The 14,593-nt window shown below is 39.4% G+C and overlaps 1 protein-coding gene across 17 annotated transcripts in view; it reads left to right on the top strand.

The window, feature by feature from the left end:
- SPAG9 (sperm associated antigen 9) overlaps window positions 1-14,593 on the top strand; it is a 158,727-nt gene that overhangs the window by 79,860 nt on the left and 64,274 nt on the right. For 9 of the 17 annotated variants that reach the window (XM_030828560.1, XM_030828567.1, XM_030828564.1 and 6 more), the window contains one exon: window positions 5,977-6,018. The exons of the other annotated variants lie outside the window; for them this stretch is intronic. In XM_030828560.1, coding sequence (XP_030684420.1) covers window positions 5,977-6,018 — 42 coding nt within the window. The remainder of the gene's footprint in view (window positions 1-5,976; window positions 6,019-14,593) is intronic. 17 annotated transcript variants of the gene reach the window in all.

The following is a 14,593-nucleotide window of genomic DNA, read 5'->3' as shown; positions in this document are numbered from 1 at the left end:
TTGAGTCCAGGAGTTCAAAACCAGCTTGGGCAACATAGTGGGACTCCATCTCTTTTCCTTTTTTTAAAAAAAATGTTTTTGTTTTTTTTTAAATAGCTTCGTCCCCCAGGCTGGAGTGCAATGGTGCAATCTCGGCTCACTGCAACCTCCACCTCCCGGGTTCAAGTGATTCTCCTGCCTCAGCCTTCCAAGTAGCTGGGATTATAGACGTGCACCACCACGCTTGGCTAATTTTTGTATTTTTAGTAGAGATAGGTTTTGCCATGTTGGCCAGGCTCTTGACCTCAAGTGATCCGCCTGCCTCAGCCTCCCAAAGTCCTGGGACTACAGGCATGAGCCACCGCGCCCGGCCTATTTTTTATGTATTTTTAAAATTTATTCCTCCAGTGTCAAGCGACTCTGTCTCTACAAAATATTTAAAAATCAGCTGGGCATGGTGGTGTGCGCCTCTAGTTGCTGCTACTCAGGCGGCACAGGCAGGAGGATCAACTTGAGCCTGGGAGGCTGAGGCTATAGTGAGCCATGATCATGCCACTGCACTCCAGCCTGGGTGACAGAGTAAGTCCTTGTCTCAAGAAAAATAATGAATAATAATAGTAATAATCATGGGCTAAGGCTGAGAATGGACAAAATGTTAAGGTGAGACAGTTAATCTTACTGAATTATATTCACAAAGAAGCTACAAATAAGGAATTGGAAAACAAAAGGCCAAGTATAACCAAGACAGTCCTGAAGAACGATAAGTACAAGAACTTGCCCTACCAGGTATTAAGATTGACTATAAAGCTTAATTATTAAGGTGGTATAGTATTGCTTCATCTTCCCTTTCTCTTTCCTTTCTGCACAATTCAGTTCTAAAGCCACCACGCAGGGCAGAGGAAGGTAAGGCTTTCCATGGTGCTTAGGAGCAGGGGTGGGGTTGTTATCATCACCCAAGCAAGGTTATGAGGGTAATCCATAGGGGGTAGCCTGGTGTAGAGAGTCAGGGCCCCAGCAGCATTAAGGACATCCCTGCAGGACGGTAGCCAGGCTTGGGGGTACAAGACCCTAAACAGGATGATGAGAGCCTCCCCAAGGAGAGGTCCCAAGTGTAGAGTGTCAGAGCCTGAGCAGGTGAGGAAGGCCGCATCTGTGTGTGGTAGGGGGAGAGGGGGCTGGAGTGGAGAAGAAAGAAGATGCATGGGAAAAGAAGGGCACTAGTGGAGGGCTGTAGTAGCAGAGAAGAGAGACCGTAAGAGAGTTGAGCACTGAAAGTCAAGGCACAAAGGGAGTTTTAGAGTGGAAGAAGATGTCAGCAGGGTCAGCTGGTGTGGGGAAGTCAAGTAGAATGAGGACTGAATTTGTAAATTTATAGGTGTAGATTTGAGCAGTTTAAGTTGTAGGGCCAGTAACAGGAGTAACTGTAAATCATAAAAAGAAGAAATAACATGTATAGACTACTCAAAATGGTGATTGTGGTGGGAGGAGAGAAAAAGGATAACTTGAGGTGGAGATTGGCAGAGCAGAGGGAAAAGTATAGAATGGGAGAGACTGGGTTGTTGCTATGCTTACATGAAGGGTTCAATAGAAAAATTGAAGACAAGGGAGTGAAGAAAGATAATTGATATATCAGAACCCTAGAAAAAGGGCAGAGGGGAAGGGATCACATATCCCAGCTGCAATTCAGATCTCCTTCGTTGCTGGGACAGCTTCGTTTTTCCTAGTCTTTTGCTGTTACAAATAGTACTGTGGTAAATAACCAACCAAGGCCTAGAAAGCAGCATGAAAATTATATGGCTGGCATAGAGCATGCACACACGCATGCATGTGTACACATATGTACTCCAAAAAAGTATTGTTTTCTTTGAAGAGCATCCTTGGTTGTTATTAGTAGAATGTGACCTTTAGATCTGAGAAAAGCAATTTTAACTAACTAAACCAATTGGATAGACACCTACTTGTGAAAATTTTAGAGAGTTCTCATAAAATCACATGACTTGTGATACTTTAGTAAGCTGCTGTGAGAAGCTCTTGTTAGCAGAGTTTGGTATGTAAAGCCAGTCAATGTGTGCTGCATTCTTCAGGGGATGTGCTTAGCATGCAGAACAGGAAATGTCTAAACAGAGCCAGCGTTCTTGTTGAGAGAATTTTCCATCCTCCTCCATTCGTGGTTAAGTTCTGAAATTGTTCCTATTTCTTTAGTTTCCACAAGCTTTAATCTCTATAGTAGTTGAATCATGTCTCTTGTTATTTACAATTCCTATTATAAAATGCAGATGTAATTTAAAAAGTTAAAGTTCGCAGTTTTAAATAACTTTTGTGAAGTAATTTTAGACTTACAGAAAAGTTGCAAAAATAGCGCAGAGTTCCATATATACCCTTCACGCAGCATCCCCTGATGTTAGCTAACCATAATACAATCATCAAAGCTATGAAATTAACTTTGGTACAATACTGTTAGGTAAACCTGTATTCGAGTTTTACCAGTTTTTCCACTAATAGCCTTTTTCCCTTCCAGAATCCAGCCCAGGATCCCATATTGCTTTTTAAAAAAAAAAAATTATTACAGACAGGGCCTCACTATGTTGCCCAGGTTGGTCTCAAGCCCCTGGCCTCAGGTAATCCTCCTGTCTCAGCCTGCCAAAGTGCAGGGATTATAGCTATGAGCCACCACACCTGGCTTCCACATTGCATTTGTACATTATGTCTCGCCAGTCTTCCCAGTGTGTAACAGTTCCCCAGTCTTGTCTTGTCTTTCATGACCTTGAGACTTTTGAAGAGTACTGGTTAGTTGTTTTGTAGAATGTCTCTCCATTTGGGCTTCTCTGATTTCTCATTATTAGATTGAGGTTATGTATTTTTGGCGAGAATATAACAGAATCTAGTATCTTGGTGTGGATATACTTTGAGACTATGCAGATATCCTGTTTCTGCTCAAACTTTCATTCACTGATTTTAGCATCCACAGTGGATTTTGCCTACAACAATTATTAGTAAAATATTGCTAATAGTTATTTTCTATTTTCTTCATTCTACATTTATTAATTGGAATTATTCTATCAGGGAGAGTTGTCTTCTTCCCTCCTTCCCTCCATTCCAGTTTGAATTCAAGGGACATATATATATATATATATATATATATATTACTCTGTGGGCTATGCAAATCTATCATTTCTTTGGTTTCTCAAATTTTTCTAGCTTTGGACATTGTGAGCTCTTTCAGGTTGGCTCCTGTGCTCTTTTGACATAGCCCATCCTTTTTTGAATGCTTTCTTCCTTATTGGCACCGTAAGATGCTCTAAGCTGTTGTATTTTCCCTGCCCCACTCTTAAAAATTGGACTGGTTCTCAAAGGAGCTCTGGCACATTTTTTGGGAGAAGCGTATTTAGGAACCAAGATCTAGGCATTATTCATTCATTTATTTCTGATGTGGGTTTTTCCATTAGTTTATACCTCCTTTATAGAATTTTGTATTAGTGTGCATACTAGGGTAAAATAAAAGTAGAGTTTTAAGAAAAAAATGGATTATGTGTTGTAATATTTCATATTGTTTTTGTTTATGACAGTGGATAAGGAATTTGTTCTATAAACTCAATTTTTGCTTATAAGCTTTTTTCCTCACATATATCTTCACGTGATAACTTTAGGAACCACCCATAGGTGACTGTTAGGGTTTGGAAAGAAAAAAAGGGTAAAGATTTTATTGTGTTGTATGTTGACCAAGATGCCTATTATATATGTTGAGAATAGAAACTGGTAAAGATGTAAATAAGCAGCACTTTCAAAATGACGGTGTTTAAAGCTTGTATTTTAAATGTGACTTCATCTGAGGTAATTGGCACATAGGCATTTATTAATACTTATGTTTACTGTTTAAACAGACTTTTAGAATAGGAGCGGTTGTTTAACACATTTTCTACTGAAAAAAATTACCTTTTTCACTCAAAAAAATTTATTGATGCCCACTGTGTTAGGCACAGTGCCATGTACTAGAAGTGTTGTTAAGGTGCTCAGAGGTCCAAGTATTTCCTAAAAGAGGCCTTTATAATTTCTTTTAAAAAGTTATTTTACTACTCGGGAGGCTGAGGTGAGAAGACTGCTTGAAGCCAGGAATTCCAGGTTGCAGTGCACTGTAATGGTGCCTGTGAATAGCCACGGCACTTCAGCCTGGGCAATATCGCAAGATCCTGTGTCTAAAAAATTATATTAATTCAGTTTCACAATTTTTAGTAATGCTGAAGAGTATAGAGTAGGAATGGGAAGTTTCTTCAACCCTAGATTTCATTTTTTCCCCCTGTCATTGTAAATAGTTGATGTATCCTTGGCCTTTTTCTTTACAGGTACGCATAGATATAATGTCTTTTTAAGATAAGTGGGTTTATAAGTGTTTTCCTGCTGCTTGCTTTTTTTTTTAATTTAATGACATATTTGACAATCTTTCTACTTTTATATAGAGAGAGCTACCCAAGTTTTTACCTAGTTTTTGATGAAGAGAATGATTAAAAATGATGAGAATCCAGAATCAAAGATCTTATAAATAAACATTAAGTGCTCTTACCACCAAAAAAATGTATGACATGCTAGATATGTTTATTGGCTTGACTGTGGTGATTGTTTCACAATGTGTATTAAAAAAATCACCTTAACTGTGTACTGTATTTGTCAGTTATATCTCAATAAAGCTAGGGGAAAAAAAAACACATCTATTAAAGAAGAGGCAGTCTGATTCCTACAAAATGAATCATGCCTTGCTAATCTGTGTATTTTTTATTTTTTATTTTTTTTGAGATGGAGTTTCGCTCTTGTTGCCCAGGCTGTAGTGCAATGGCGTGATCTCGGCTCACTGCAACCTCCGCCTCCTGGGTTCAAGTGATTCTCCTGCCTTAGCCTCCAGAGCAGCTGGGATTACAGGAGCCCGCCACCATGCCCGGCTAGTTTTGTATTTTTAGTAGAGACAAGGTTTCTCCATGTTGGTCAGGCTGGTCTCGGACTCCTGACCTCAGGTGATCTATCTGCCTTAGCCTCCCAAAGTGCTGGGATTACAGGTGTGAGCCACTGCGGCCGGCCTAATCTGTGTATTTTTAAGGGCATAACTGAGAGCTAGCAGCCTTTCAGAAAGACTTTGATGAATTTCCAGACCAAGAGTATTTAAAACTGTTGCTTTGTATTTAAGAGAAACACATCCGTCTCATAGAGGGAAAATGTATAGATAGAAATAAAGAATATGAATAAACAGATTTTTATGAAAAAGGATTTGGGACCGGGCACGTGGCTCATGCCTGTAATCCCAGCACTTTGGGAGGCCAAGGAAGATGGATCACTTGAGCCTAGGAGTTCAAGACTGGCCTGGGCAACAAGGTGATACCAAATCTCTACTAAAAATATAAAAATTTATCCAGGCATGGTGGGGTACACCTGTAGTCCCAGCTACTTGGGAGGCTGAGGTGGGAGAATCACCGGAATCCTGCCAAGTTGAGGCTGCAACAAGCCGTGATCATGTCACTGCACTCCAGCCTGGGCGACAGGAGTGAGACCCTGTCTCAAAAACAAAAGAAAAAGGATTTGGATTTTGGTGATCCTTTGATCATTAGTGTTATCTAACCAATTCAGAAATGATAGAAGGAGGTGTGATAAACATTTCTGAGTATGCTGCACTGGAATATTAGTATGTTAAATAGTCAAAGGGACTAGAGTAAACATCAGGAAGATTTCATAAAATGGTGTAAGTAGAAAAAAAAGGTTAAATAATGAGCTGCATGTTGATAAGTATAAGACACTGATCCAAGTGGTGGCTTCCGAACCATGATGTTACTTAAACTAGAGTGTTAAGGTCAGCTTAAGGCAAAACAAAACAAAGCTTCCAAACCCTCATTTTAAACACACTAGATAATAGATGAATCTTGTATCCTGGGAGATAGTACAAGCCAAAGTTACAGCTGTGTTAAAACCTAGTAAACACATAATTTTTTTCTCTTTTATAATCTTCCCTCTTCCTAGGTCAGCAATAGTCCTGAACCTCAGAAGGCTGTAGAACAGGAGGTGAGAATGGTGCTTCTTAACATTTTGCAAAAAGTATACTAAAGTGATTAACTATTGATTACTTCCTCAACTGCTATTCTCAAGACATCAGATGCTCAGCTTGGAAGACTATTGTTGTAATTCACTGAAATATAAAAGAAAATTATTTCCACTATAGTGGTTGTCAGGGCTTTACTGCAATCTGTAATTTATTCCTTCCCCAAAGTAAGCATTTTTAAATAAAGGAAAGAAAATACAAGTAAATTCTGTGAAATTCAGCCTGTTTGCATTTATCCAGCTCTATGTAATGGTATACTTTCCAGAAATACCTTCTTCAGGGCATAATGTATGTAACTTGTATGTGTCCTGAATGTGGCCTAGTGTGTCATCTTACAGTGGACTGCTTCCTTAGTTTAATAGAGTTCTTCATCTCTAGTCAGGGCACCATCCAGCTTTATTCATCAAACATCTGTTAAGAGCCTACTGTGGGCCCAGGTACGGTGGCTCATGCCTGAAATCCCAGCACTCTGCTGAGGCAGGCAGGTCACTTGTTCAGGAGTAGGAGTTCAAGACCAGCATGGCCAATATGGTGAAACCTTGTCTCTACTAAAAATGCAAAAATCAGCCAGGTGTGGTGGCAGACACCTGTAATCCCAGGTACTTAGGAGGCTGAGGCAGGAGAATTGCTTGAACCTGGGAGGTGGAGGTTGCAGCGAGCTAAGATGGTGCCACTGCCCTCCAGCCTGGGCAACACAGCGAGACTCCATCTCAAAAAAAAAAAAAAAAAAAAGCCTGCTACATGTCAGGCTTGATATGCTGGGCACTGGGGATAACAGGATATCTGTGACTTTCTCCTACGTGCTAGGTCAGGGGTTGACCGGGGTCCATGGAAGCCCTCTAGCATCAACAGTGAAACAGTATCCTCTTCCTTCAAAATATACTCAGGACATTCATACCTTTCCTTTAATAATTTGAATTCTCTTGAAGCTATCATTCTATTTATACTTACATGGATTTTACCTAAATGTGAGTATCTAGAGTTAAGGTTTTTAGTGTTTCCTTTGGGTCACAGACTCTTAGGAATCAAATTATTTGAAACTCTCCAGAAGAATGCATGTACACACCATTTTGTAACTCTTTTATGCCACATAGCTGTAAATCAAAAGAGTTTTAAGAACCAATGCTTTAGAGACTTACTTTTACTTGGGGACAAAGAAATGTAGGTATAAAAGCATAATTGTGTTAATAGTGAGGGATCCTATGTGGGGCTAGTTACTTGTTTGTAGTTTTGTCTTTATTTTCATTTGGCTTAAAACCCTCAAATCTAAGAGACAAACTTACATAGCCGAGTTGCTTGCCTTTATATGGCTTATTTCAGAAGTTAGGCTACTCAGGAAAACACTACATTGGCATGTAGTGTCTGTAAGTTGAACTGAATGGGATAATTCATTTTCTCTAGTTGTAAACATAGTTTATAGTCTGTTAGAAAATAGTTATGCTGCAATGCCAGATAATCCATGATATATATATTCTATATAGCACTAAGCACATGGTGCATTTGGTAAATGGAACAACTGAAAATATTTTGAAGAGCTTATAGGCTTTTAACCTGATATCTAAAACCCATAAGAAAATGGCACAAAGACCAGATTGCTTTTACTGTAGTATCTCAAGTGAAACTGAAAGTAATGACATTTATTTTGTGTGTGTGGTAAAAACACATAAAAATTACCATCTTATGACCTCTGATGTGGTCTCCACAGGGAGAAAAAAATGACCATTTTAACCATTTTTAAGTATGTAGTTCAATAGTGTAAGTATACAGTTCAGTAGTGTTATGTATATTCATATTATTGTAAAACAGCACCAGAGCTTTTTCATCTTGCAAATCTAAAACTCTACACTCATTAAATAATAACTTCCCTTCCAACTACTCTAGCCCCCGGAAACTACCATTTTACTTTCTGTTTCTATGAATTTGATGTCACATATTAAATACCACACATAAATAGAATCATGTAGTGTTTGTCTTTTTGAGACTGGCTTATTTCATTTAGTGTAATGTCCTCAAGGTTCATTCATGTTATAGCATGTGACAGAATTCCCTTCCTTTTTAAGGCTGAGTAATATTTATTTGATTGTTTGTGTACACCATATTTTGTTTATTTATTTGTTAATGGACATTTGGGTTGGTTTCACCTTATGGCTGTTATGAATAATGCTTTTATGAATACATACCCAGAAGTGAGATTGCTGGATGATATGGTAGTTCTATTTTTAATGTTTTTAGGAACTTTCATACTGTTTTCCAGAGTGGTTGCATCATTTTACAGTCCTACCAACAATGCACAAGTGTCTAATGTATTCACATCCTCTTTTTCTTGATAGTGGTCATCCTGATGGGGGCCAGGTGATGATATCTCATTGTGGTTTTGATTTGCGTTTCTCCAATGGTTAGTGGTGTTGATCATCATTTTATATGCTTCTTGGCCATTTGTGTTACATCTGTTTTTTTTTCAAAGCACAGTTTAAATATGCACAGACATGCCATTCTTTTATCTGCATTTCCGAATCTTGTACTAGCTTTTTGTGAGCATTCTCTAGTGACATGTACACCTTTCCCTAAAGGCTCTAAAGAGGAAAATGGGGCTATAAAATAAATATGTTAGAAAGAGACTTGCCGACTGTGTAAGTCTCCATGTTTGACGCCACTCATGCCATTGAAAAAGATATCTTAATGATGTCAGACAATAGGGTTTGATAGGTTAGTGGTCATTTGCAGTCAAGGGTATTGGCCAAAACAGCACAACCTGGCAAGTGACCTGTAAAGTCTAATATGAAATAGGAATTTGCAGTCTCAAGAAGCCACAGACTGAATGTGAAATAACAGCATGCAACTCCTCTGGAACTTTATGTTGAATGATTCATAATAAACGCTTTTCAATTAGGACCTCGTAAGAATTTTCCCTTGTTTGCATACACAGTCACGTGTCGCTTAACAACAGAGATACGTTCTGAGAAATGTGTACTTAGGTGATTTGGTTGTAGGAACATCATAGAGTGAATTTACGCAAACCTAGACGGTATAGCTTACGACACACCTAAACTATATGGCGTGGCCTGTTGCTCTTAGGCTGCAACCTGTACAGCATGTACTGAATACTGTATGCAGTCGTAACACAGTGGTAACTATTTTGTGTACCTAAACATAGAAAAGATACAGTAAAAATACAATATGAAATATTTACAATGGTTTACCTCTATAGGGCACTTACCATGGTTGGGAGTTTGCAGGACTGCAGATGCTCTTGGTGAGTCAGTGAGTGAGCAGTGAGTGAATATGAAGGCCTAGAGCATTACTGGACATTACTGTAGACTTTATAAAATGCTGTCCACTTAAACTATACTACATTTATTTAATGTTTTTCTTCAATAATTAACCTTTAGCTTACTATAACTTACTTACTTTATAAAGTTTAAATTTTTTTACCTTTTTGACTTTTTTGTAATAATGTTTAGCTTAAAACACAAACACATTGTATAGCTCTATGAAAATATTTTCTTTATATCCTTATTCTATAAGCTTTTATCTATTAAAAAAATTTTTTTTTTTTTTTTGCTTTTTAAACTTTTTTGTTAAAAACCAAGACACACACATATTATTAGCCTTGGCCTACACAGGGTCAGGATCATCAATGTCAGTATCTTCCACCTCCACATCTTGTCCCACTGGAAAGTTTTCAGGAGCAATGACACACATGGAGCTATCACCTCCTACGACGACAGTGACTATTTCTAGAGTACTTCCTGAAGGACCTACCTGAGGCTGTTTTTAGTTAACCTTGTTATTATTTTTAAGTAGAAGGAGGAGTATACTTTAAAATAACAATGAAAATTGTAGTAAATACATAAACCAGTAACATAATTGTTTATCATTATCAAGTATTACGTACTGTGTAGAATTGTATGTACTATACTTTTATACACCTGGCAGTGCAGTAGTTTTGTTAACACACGAGTGCGTTGCACTGGGGTCTTAAGACAGTTGCAACATCACTGGGCAACAGGAATTTTTCAGCTTCGTTTTAATCTTATGGGACCACCACTATATATGCTGTATGCTGTCTATTATTGACCAAAACGTCATTATGCAGATGTGGCACATGATCGTATTATCTTATGAATGTACTGTTGACCAAAAGTAGTATATTTTAATTTTTAACAGGTTGATGATTTTTTTTTTTTTGAGACAAGGTCTTGCTCTGTTGCCCAGGCTGGAGTGCAGTGGTATGATCTTGGCTCACTGCAACCTCTTCCCCCTTCTGGATTCAAGTGATTCTTGTGCCTCAGCCGCCCAGGTACCTGGGACTACAGGCATATGCCACTACACCCAGCTAATTTTTGTATTTTTAGTAGAGGTGAGTTTTCACCATGTTGGCCAGGCTGGTCTTGAACTCCAGACCTCAAGTGATCCACCTGTCTTGGCCTCCCAAAGGGCTGTGATTACACACATGAGCCACTGTGCTTAGCCTCATTCTATCTTTAATTGGAGGCAGTTAGTGAGGTATAATGCAAGAATATTGTGCTCCTGGCCAAATGCTTTGTCCGATTTCTCATCTAAGTGCTTTTCTGCTAATCTTAGAAGCTTTATGTCACCACTGCCTGGGATACCAAGAAGAAAGACCTCTTTAAAAGATGGCTTCCCGGCCGGGCGCAGTGGCTCACATCTTTAAACCCAGCACTTTGGGAGGCTGAGGCAGGCGGATCACCTGAGGTCGGGAGTTCGAGACCAGCCTGACCAACATGGAGAAACCCCGTCTCTACTAAAAATACAAAATTAGCTGGGCATGGTGGCGCATGTCTGTAATCCCAGCTACTCGGGAGGCTGAGGCAGGAGAATCACTTGAACCCGGGAGGCGGAGGTTGCGGTGAGCCGAGATTGCGCCATTGCACTCCAGCCTGGGCAACGAGAGCGAAACTCTGTCTCAAAAAAAAAAAAAGAAAGAAAAAGAAAAGGGCTCAACCCCTAAAATCAGAGCTTTTCCCTTCTCCGCTCTCATGCTGTATCTCTGGGATCTAGTTGTCAGAAATATAGCCCACACACTGGGCTATTTTAAAGAGTGTAAAATATTTTTATGTGGTAAGTATAAAAGGGAAGTAAGTTACATATAAGCAAATCTCATGTTATTTGGATAGCCTAGGATAAATTTAAAACATAATTTTCTTCTAAGTAGATCCTGATTAACCACTTCCTTGTAGCCTGAAACCTTGGGATTGCTGAGATACCATGGTCCCTTTCCTGTTTTAGCTTCAGCTCTCTCCCGGTTATTTCTTTTTTTTTTTTCTTTTCACCCCATGATATCTAGACTGTCTCCTGTTATTTTATTTCATGCTCCCAGATCCACAAATGAATTTGGAAAGTAGGCCTTTGCCACACTTAATACGTTGTGAACTTTTAAATTACTAAATACAATTTTTTCTAAGGTGAAAATAACCTGCCTTTTGTGGGGAGTCGGGGACTGGAATAATAAGGAGGAGGAAGAAATAATTTCTCTATATTTAAGAGGTAAATGAGAATTCCAAAACTGACCTCAAATTATTTATTTTTGACATAGTTTCAAAGGCATATCACTTTCTTATATAGATGAACTCAATATTCTCTAGGGCTTTCTGAATCCACCGTCTTAATGGGTTTTAAGTGCTTTCATCAACACTGTTTATCAGAGATACAGAGTGTTTATTTTGTATTTTTTAATGTGTGTTACCTTTGAAACTTCTAAACAATGAGAATTCATGTACATGATAACATGGGTGCAATCTGAGCTCACTGCAGCCTCCGCCTCCTGGGTTCAAGCGATTCTCATGCTTTAGCCTTCCTCGTAGCTGGGACTACAGGCGTGCACCACCATGCTGGGCTAATTTTTGGCATTTTTAGTAGAGACAGTGTTTCACCAGGTTTCCCAGGCTGGTCTCAAACTCCTGGGCTCAAGTGATATGCCCACCTCAACCTCTCAAAGTGCTGGGATTACAGGCATGAGCCGACCATGTCCAGCCAAATACCACTTATTTTTTAATCGAGTATACATCAAAGCAAAGACAATGCAAATGGTGCTCAGAGGGACTTGTAGTTGTTTTCACTATCAACCTCTTTGGCTCCAGAGGTATTAAATACTGTCATTTTTTTTTTTAATACTGTCAGTCTTTTTGACTCAACTCCAAACAAATGAATTTGCTGGAATTAGTAGGTTTCTATCAGATACTTTTATATTGGGTGCCAGTTACCAGTTCAAGAAAATAGCAATTTTTTTTTTTTTTTTTGAGACGGAGTCCCACCCTGTCACCAGGCTGGAGTGCAGTGGCACAATCTTGGCTCACTGCAACCTCCGTTGCCTGGGTTCAACGATTCTCCTGCCTCAGCCTCCCGAGTACCTGGGATTACAGGCAGGTGCCACCATGCCTGGCTAATTTTTGTACTTTTAGTAGAGACGGGGTTTCCCCATGTTGGCCAAGCTGGTCTGGAACTCCTGACCTCAACTAATCTACCCATCTTGGCCTCCCAAAGTGCTGGGATTACAGGTGTGAGCCACTGCACCTGGCCAATTTTTTTTTTTTTTTTTTTTTTTTTTTTTGAGATGAAGTCTTGCTGTCGCCCAAGCTGGAGTGCAGTGGCGCAATCTTGTCTCACTGAAACCTCTGCCTCCTGGGTTCAAGCGATTCTCCTGCCTCAGCCTTTTTTATTTTATTGTGGTAAGAACATTTAATATGAGATCTACCCTCTAAAAATTTTAAGTGTACAATACATTATTGTTTTATGTGATGGGATCTTGCTGTGTTGCCCAGGCCATTCAAGCGATTCTTTTTTTTTTATTTTTTATTATTATTATACTATAAGTTCTAGGGTACATGTGCACAATGTGCAGGTTTGTTACATATGTATCCATGTGCCATGTTGGTGTGCTGCACCCATTAACTTGTCATTTAGCATTAGGTATATCTCCTAATGCTATCCCTCCCCGCTCCCCCGACCCCACAACAGTCCCCGGAGTGTGATGTTCCCCTTCCTGTGTCCATGTGTTCTCATTGTTCAATTCCCACCTATGAGTGAGAACATGCGGTGTTTGGTTTTTTGTCCTTGCGATAGTTTGCTGAGAATGATGGTTTCCAGTTTCATCCATGTCCTTACAAAGGACATGAACTCATCATTTTTTATGGCTGCATAGTATTCCATGGTGTATATGTGCCACATTTTCTTAATCCAGTCTATCGTTGTTGGACATTTGGGTTGGTTCCAAGTCTTTGCTATTGTGAATAGTGCCACAATAAACATACGTGTGCATGTGTCTTTATAGCAGCATGATTTATAATCCTTTGGGTATATACCCAGTAATGGGATGGCTGGGTCAAATGGTATTTCTAGTTCTAGATCGCTGAGGAATCGCCACACTGACTTCCACAATGGTTGAACTAGTTTACAGTCCCACCAACAGTGTAAAAGTGTTCCTATTTCTCCACATCCTCTCCAGCACCTGTTGTTTCCTGACATTTTAATGATGGCCATTCTAACTGGTGTGAGATGGTATCTCATTGTGGTTTTGATTTGCATTTCTCTGATGGTCAGTGATGATGAGCATTTTTTCATGTGTTTTTTGGCTGCATAAATGTCTTCTTTTGAGAAGTGCCTGTTCATATCCTTCACCCACTTTTTGATGGGGTTGTTTTTTTCTTGTAAATTTGTTTGAGTTCATTGTAGATTCTGGATATTAGCCCTTTGTCAGATGAGTAGGTTGTGAAAATTTTCTCCCATTTTGTAGGTTGCCTGTTCACTCTGATGGTAGTTTCTTTTGCTGTGCAGAAGCTCTTTAGTTTAATTAGATCCCATTTGTCAATTTTGGCTTTTGTTGCCATTGCTTTTGGTGTTTTAGACATGAAGTCCTTGCCCATGCCTATGTCCTGAATGGTATTGCCTAGGTTTTCTTCTTGGCTTTTTATGGTTTCAGGTCTAACATGTAAGTCTTTAATCCATCTTGAATTAATTTTTGTATAAGATGTAAGGAAGGGATCCAGTTTCAGCTTTCTACATATGGCTATCCAGTTTTCCCAGCACCATTTTATTAAATAGGAAATCTTTTCCCCATTGCTTGTTTTTGTCAGGTTTGTCAAAGATCAGATGGTTGTAGATATGTGGTATTATTTCTGAGGGCTCTGTTCTGTTCCATTGATCTACATCTCTGTTTTGGTACCAGTACCATGCTGTTTTAATTACTGTAGCCTTGTAGTATAGTTTGAAGTCAGGTAGCATGATGCCTCCAGCTTTGTTCTTTTGGCTTAGGATTGACTTGGTGATGCGGGCTCTTTTTTGGTTCCATATGAACTTTAAAGTAGTTTTTTCCAATTCTGTGAAGAAAGTCATTGGTAGCGCTGGGCGCGGTGGCTCACGCCTGTAATCCCAGCACTTTGGGAGGCTGAGGTGGGCGGATCACGAGGTCAGGAGATCAAGACCATCCTGGTTAACACGGTGAAACCCCGTCTCTACTAAAAATACAGAAAATTAGCCGGGTGCAGTGGCAGGTGCCTGTAGTCCCAGCCACTCGGGAGG

The sequence above is a fragment of the Nomascus leucogenys genome, chromosome 14 (genome assembly GCF_006542625.1).
Source record: "Nomascus leucogenys isolate Asia chromosome 14, Asia_NLE_v1, whole genome shotgun sequence".
NCBI classification, from domain to species: Eukaryota; Metazoa; Chordata; class Mammalia; order Primates; family Hylobatidae; genus Nomascus; species Nomascus leucogenys.
Note: the sequence above shows the minus strand (reverse complement) of the source record. Positions and strands in the feature narration are given on the sequence as shown.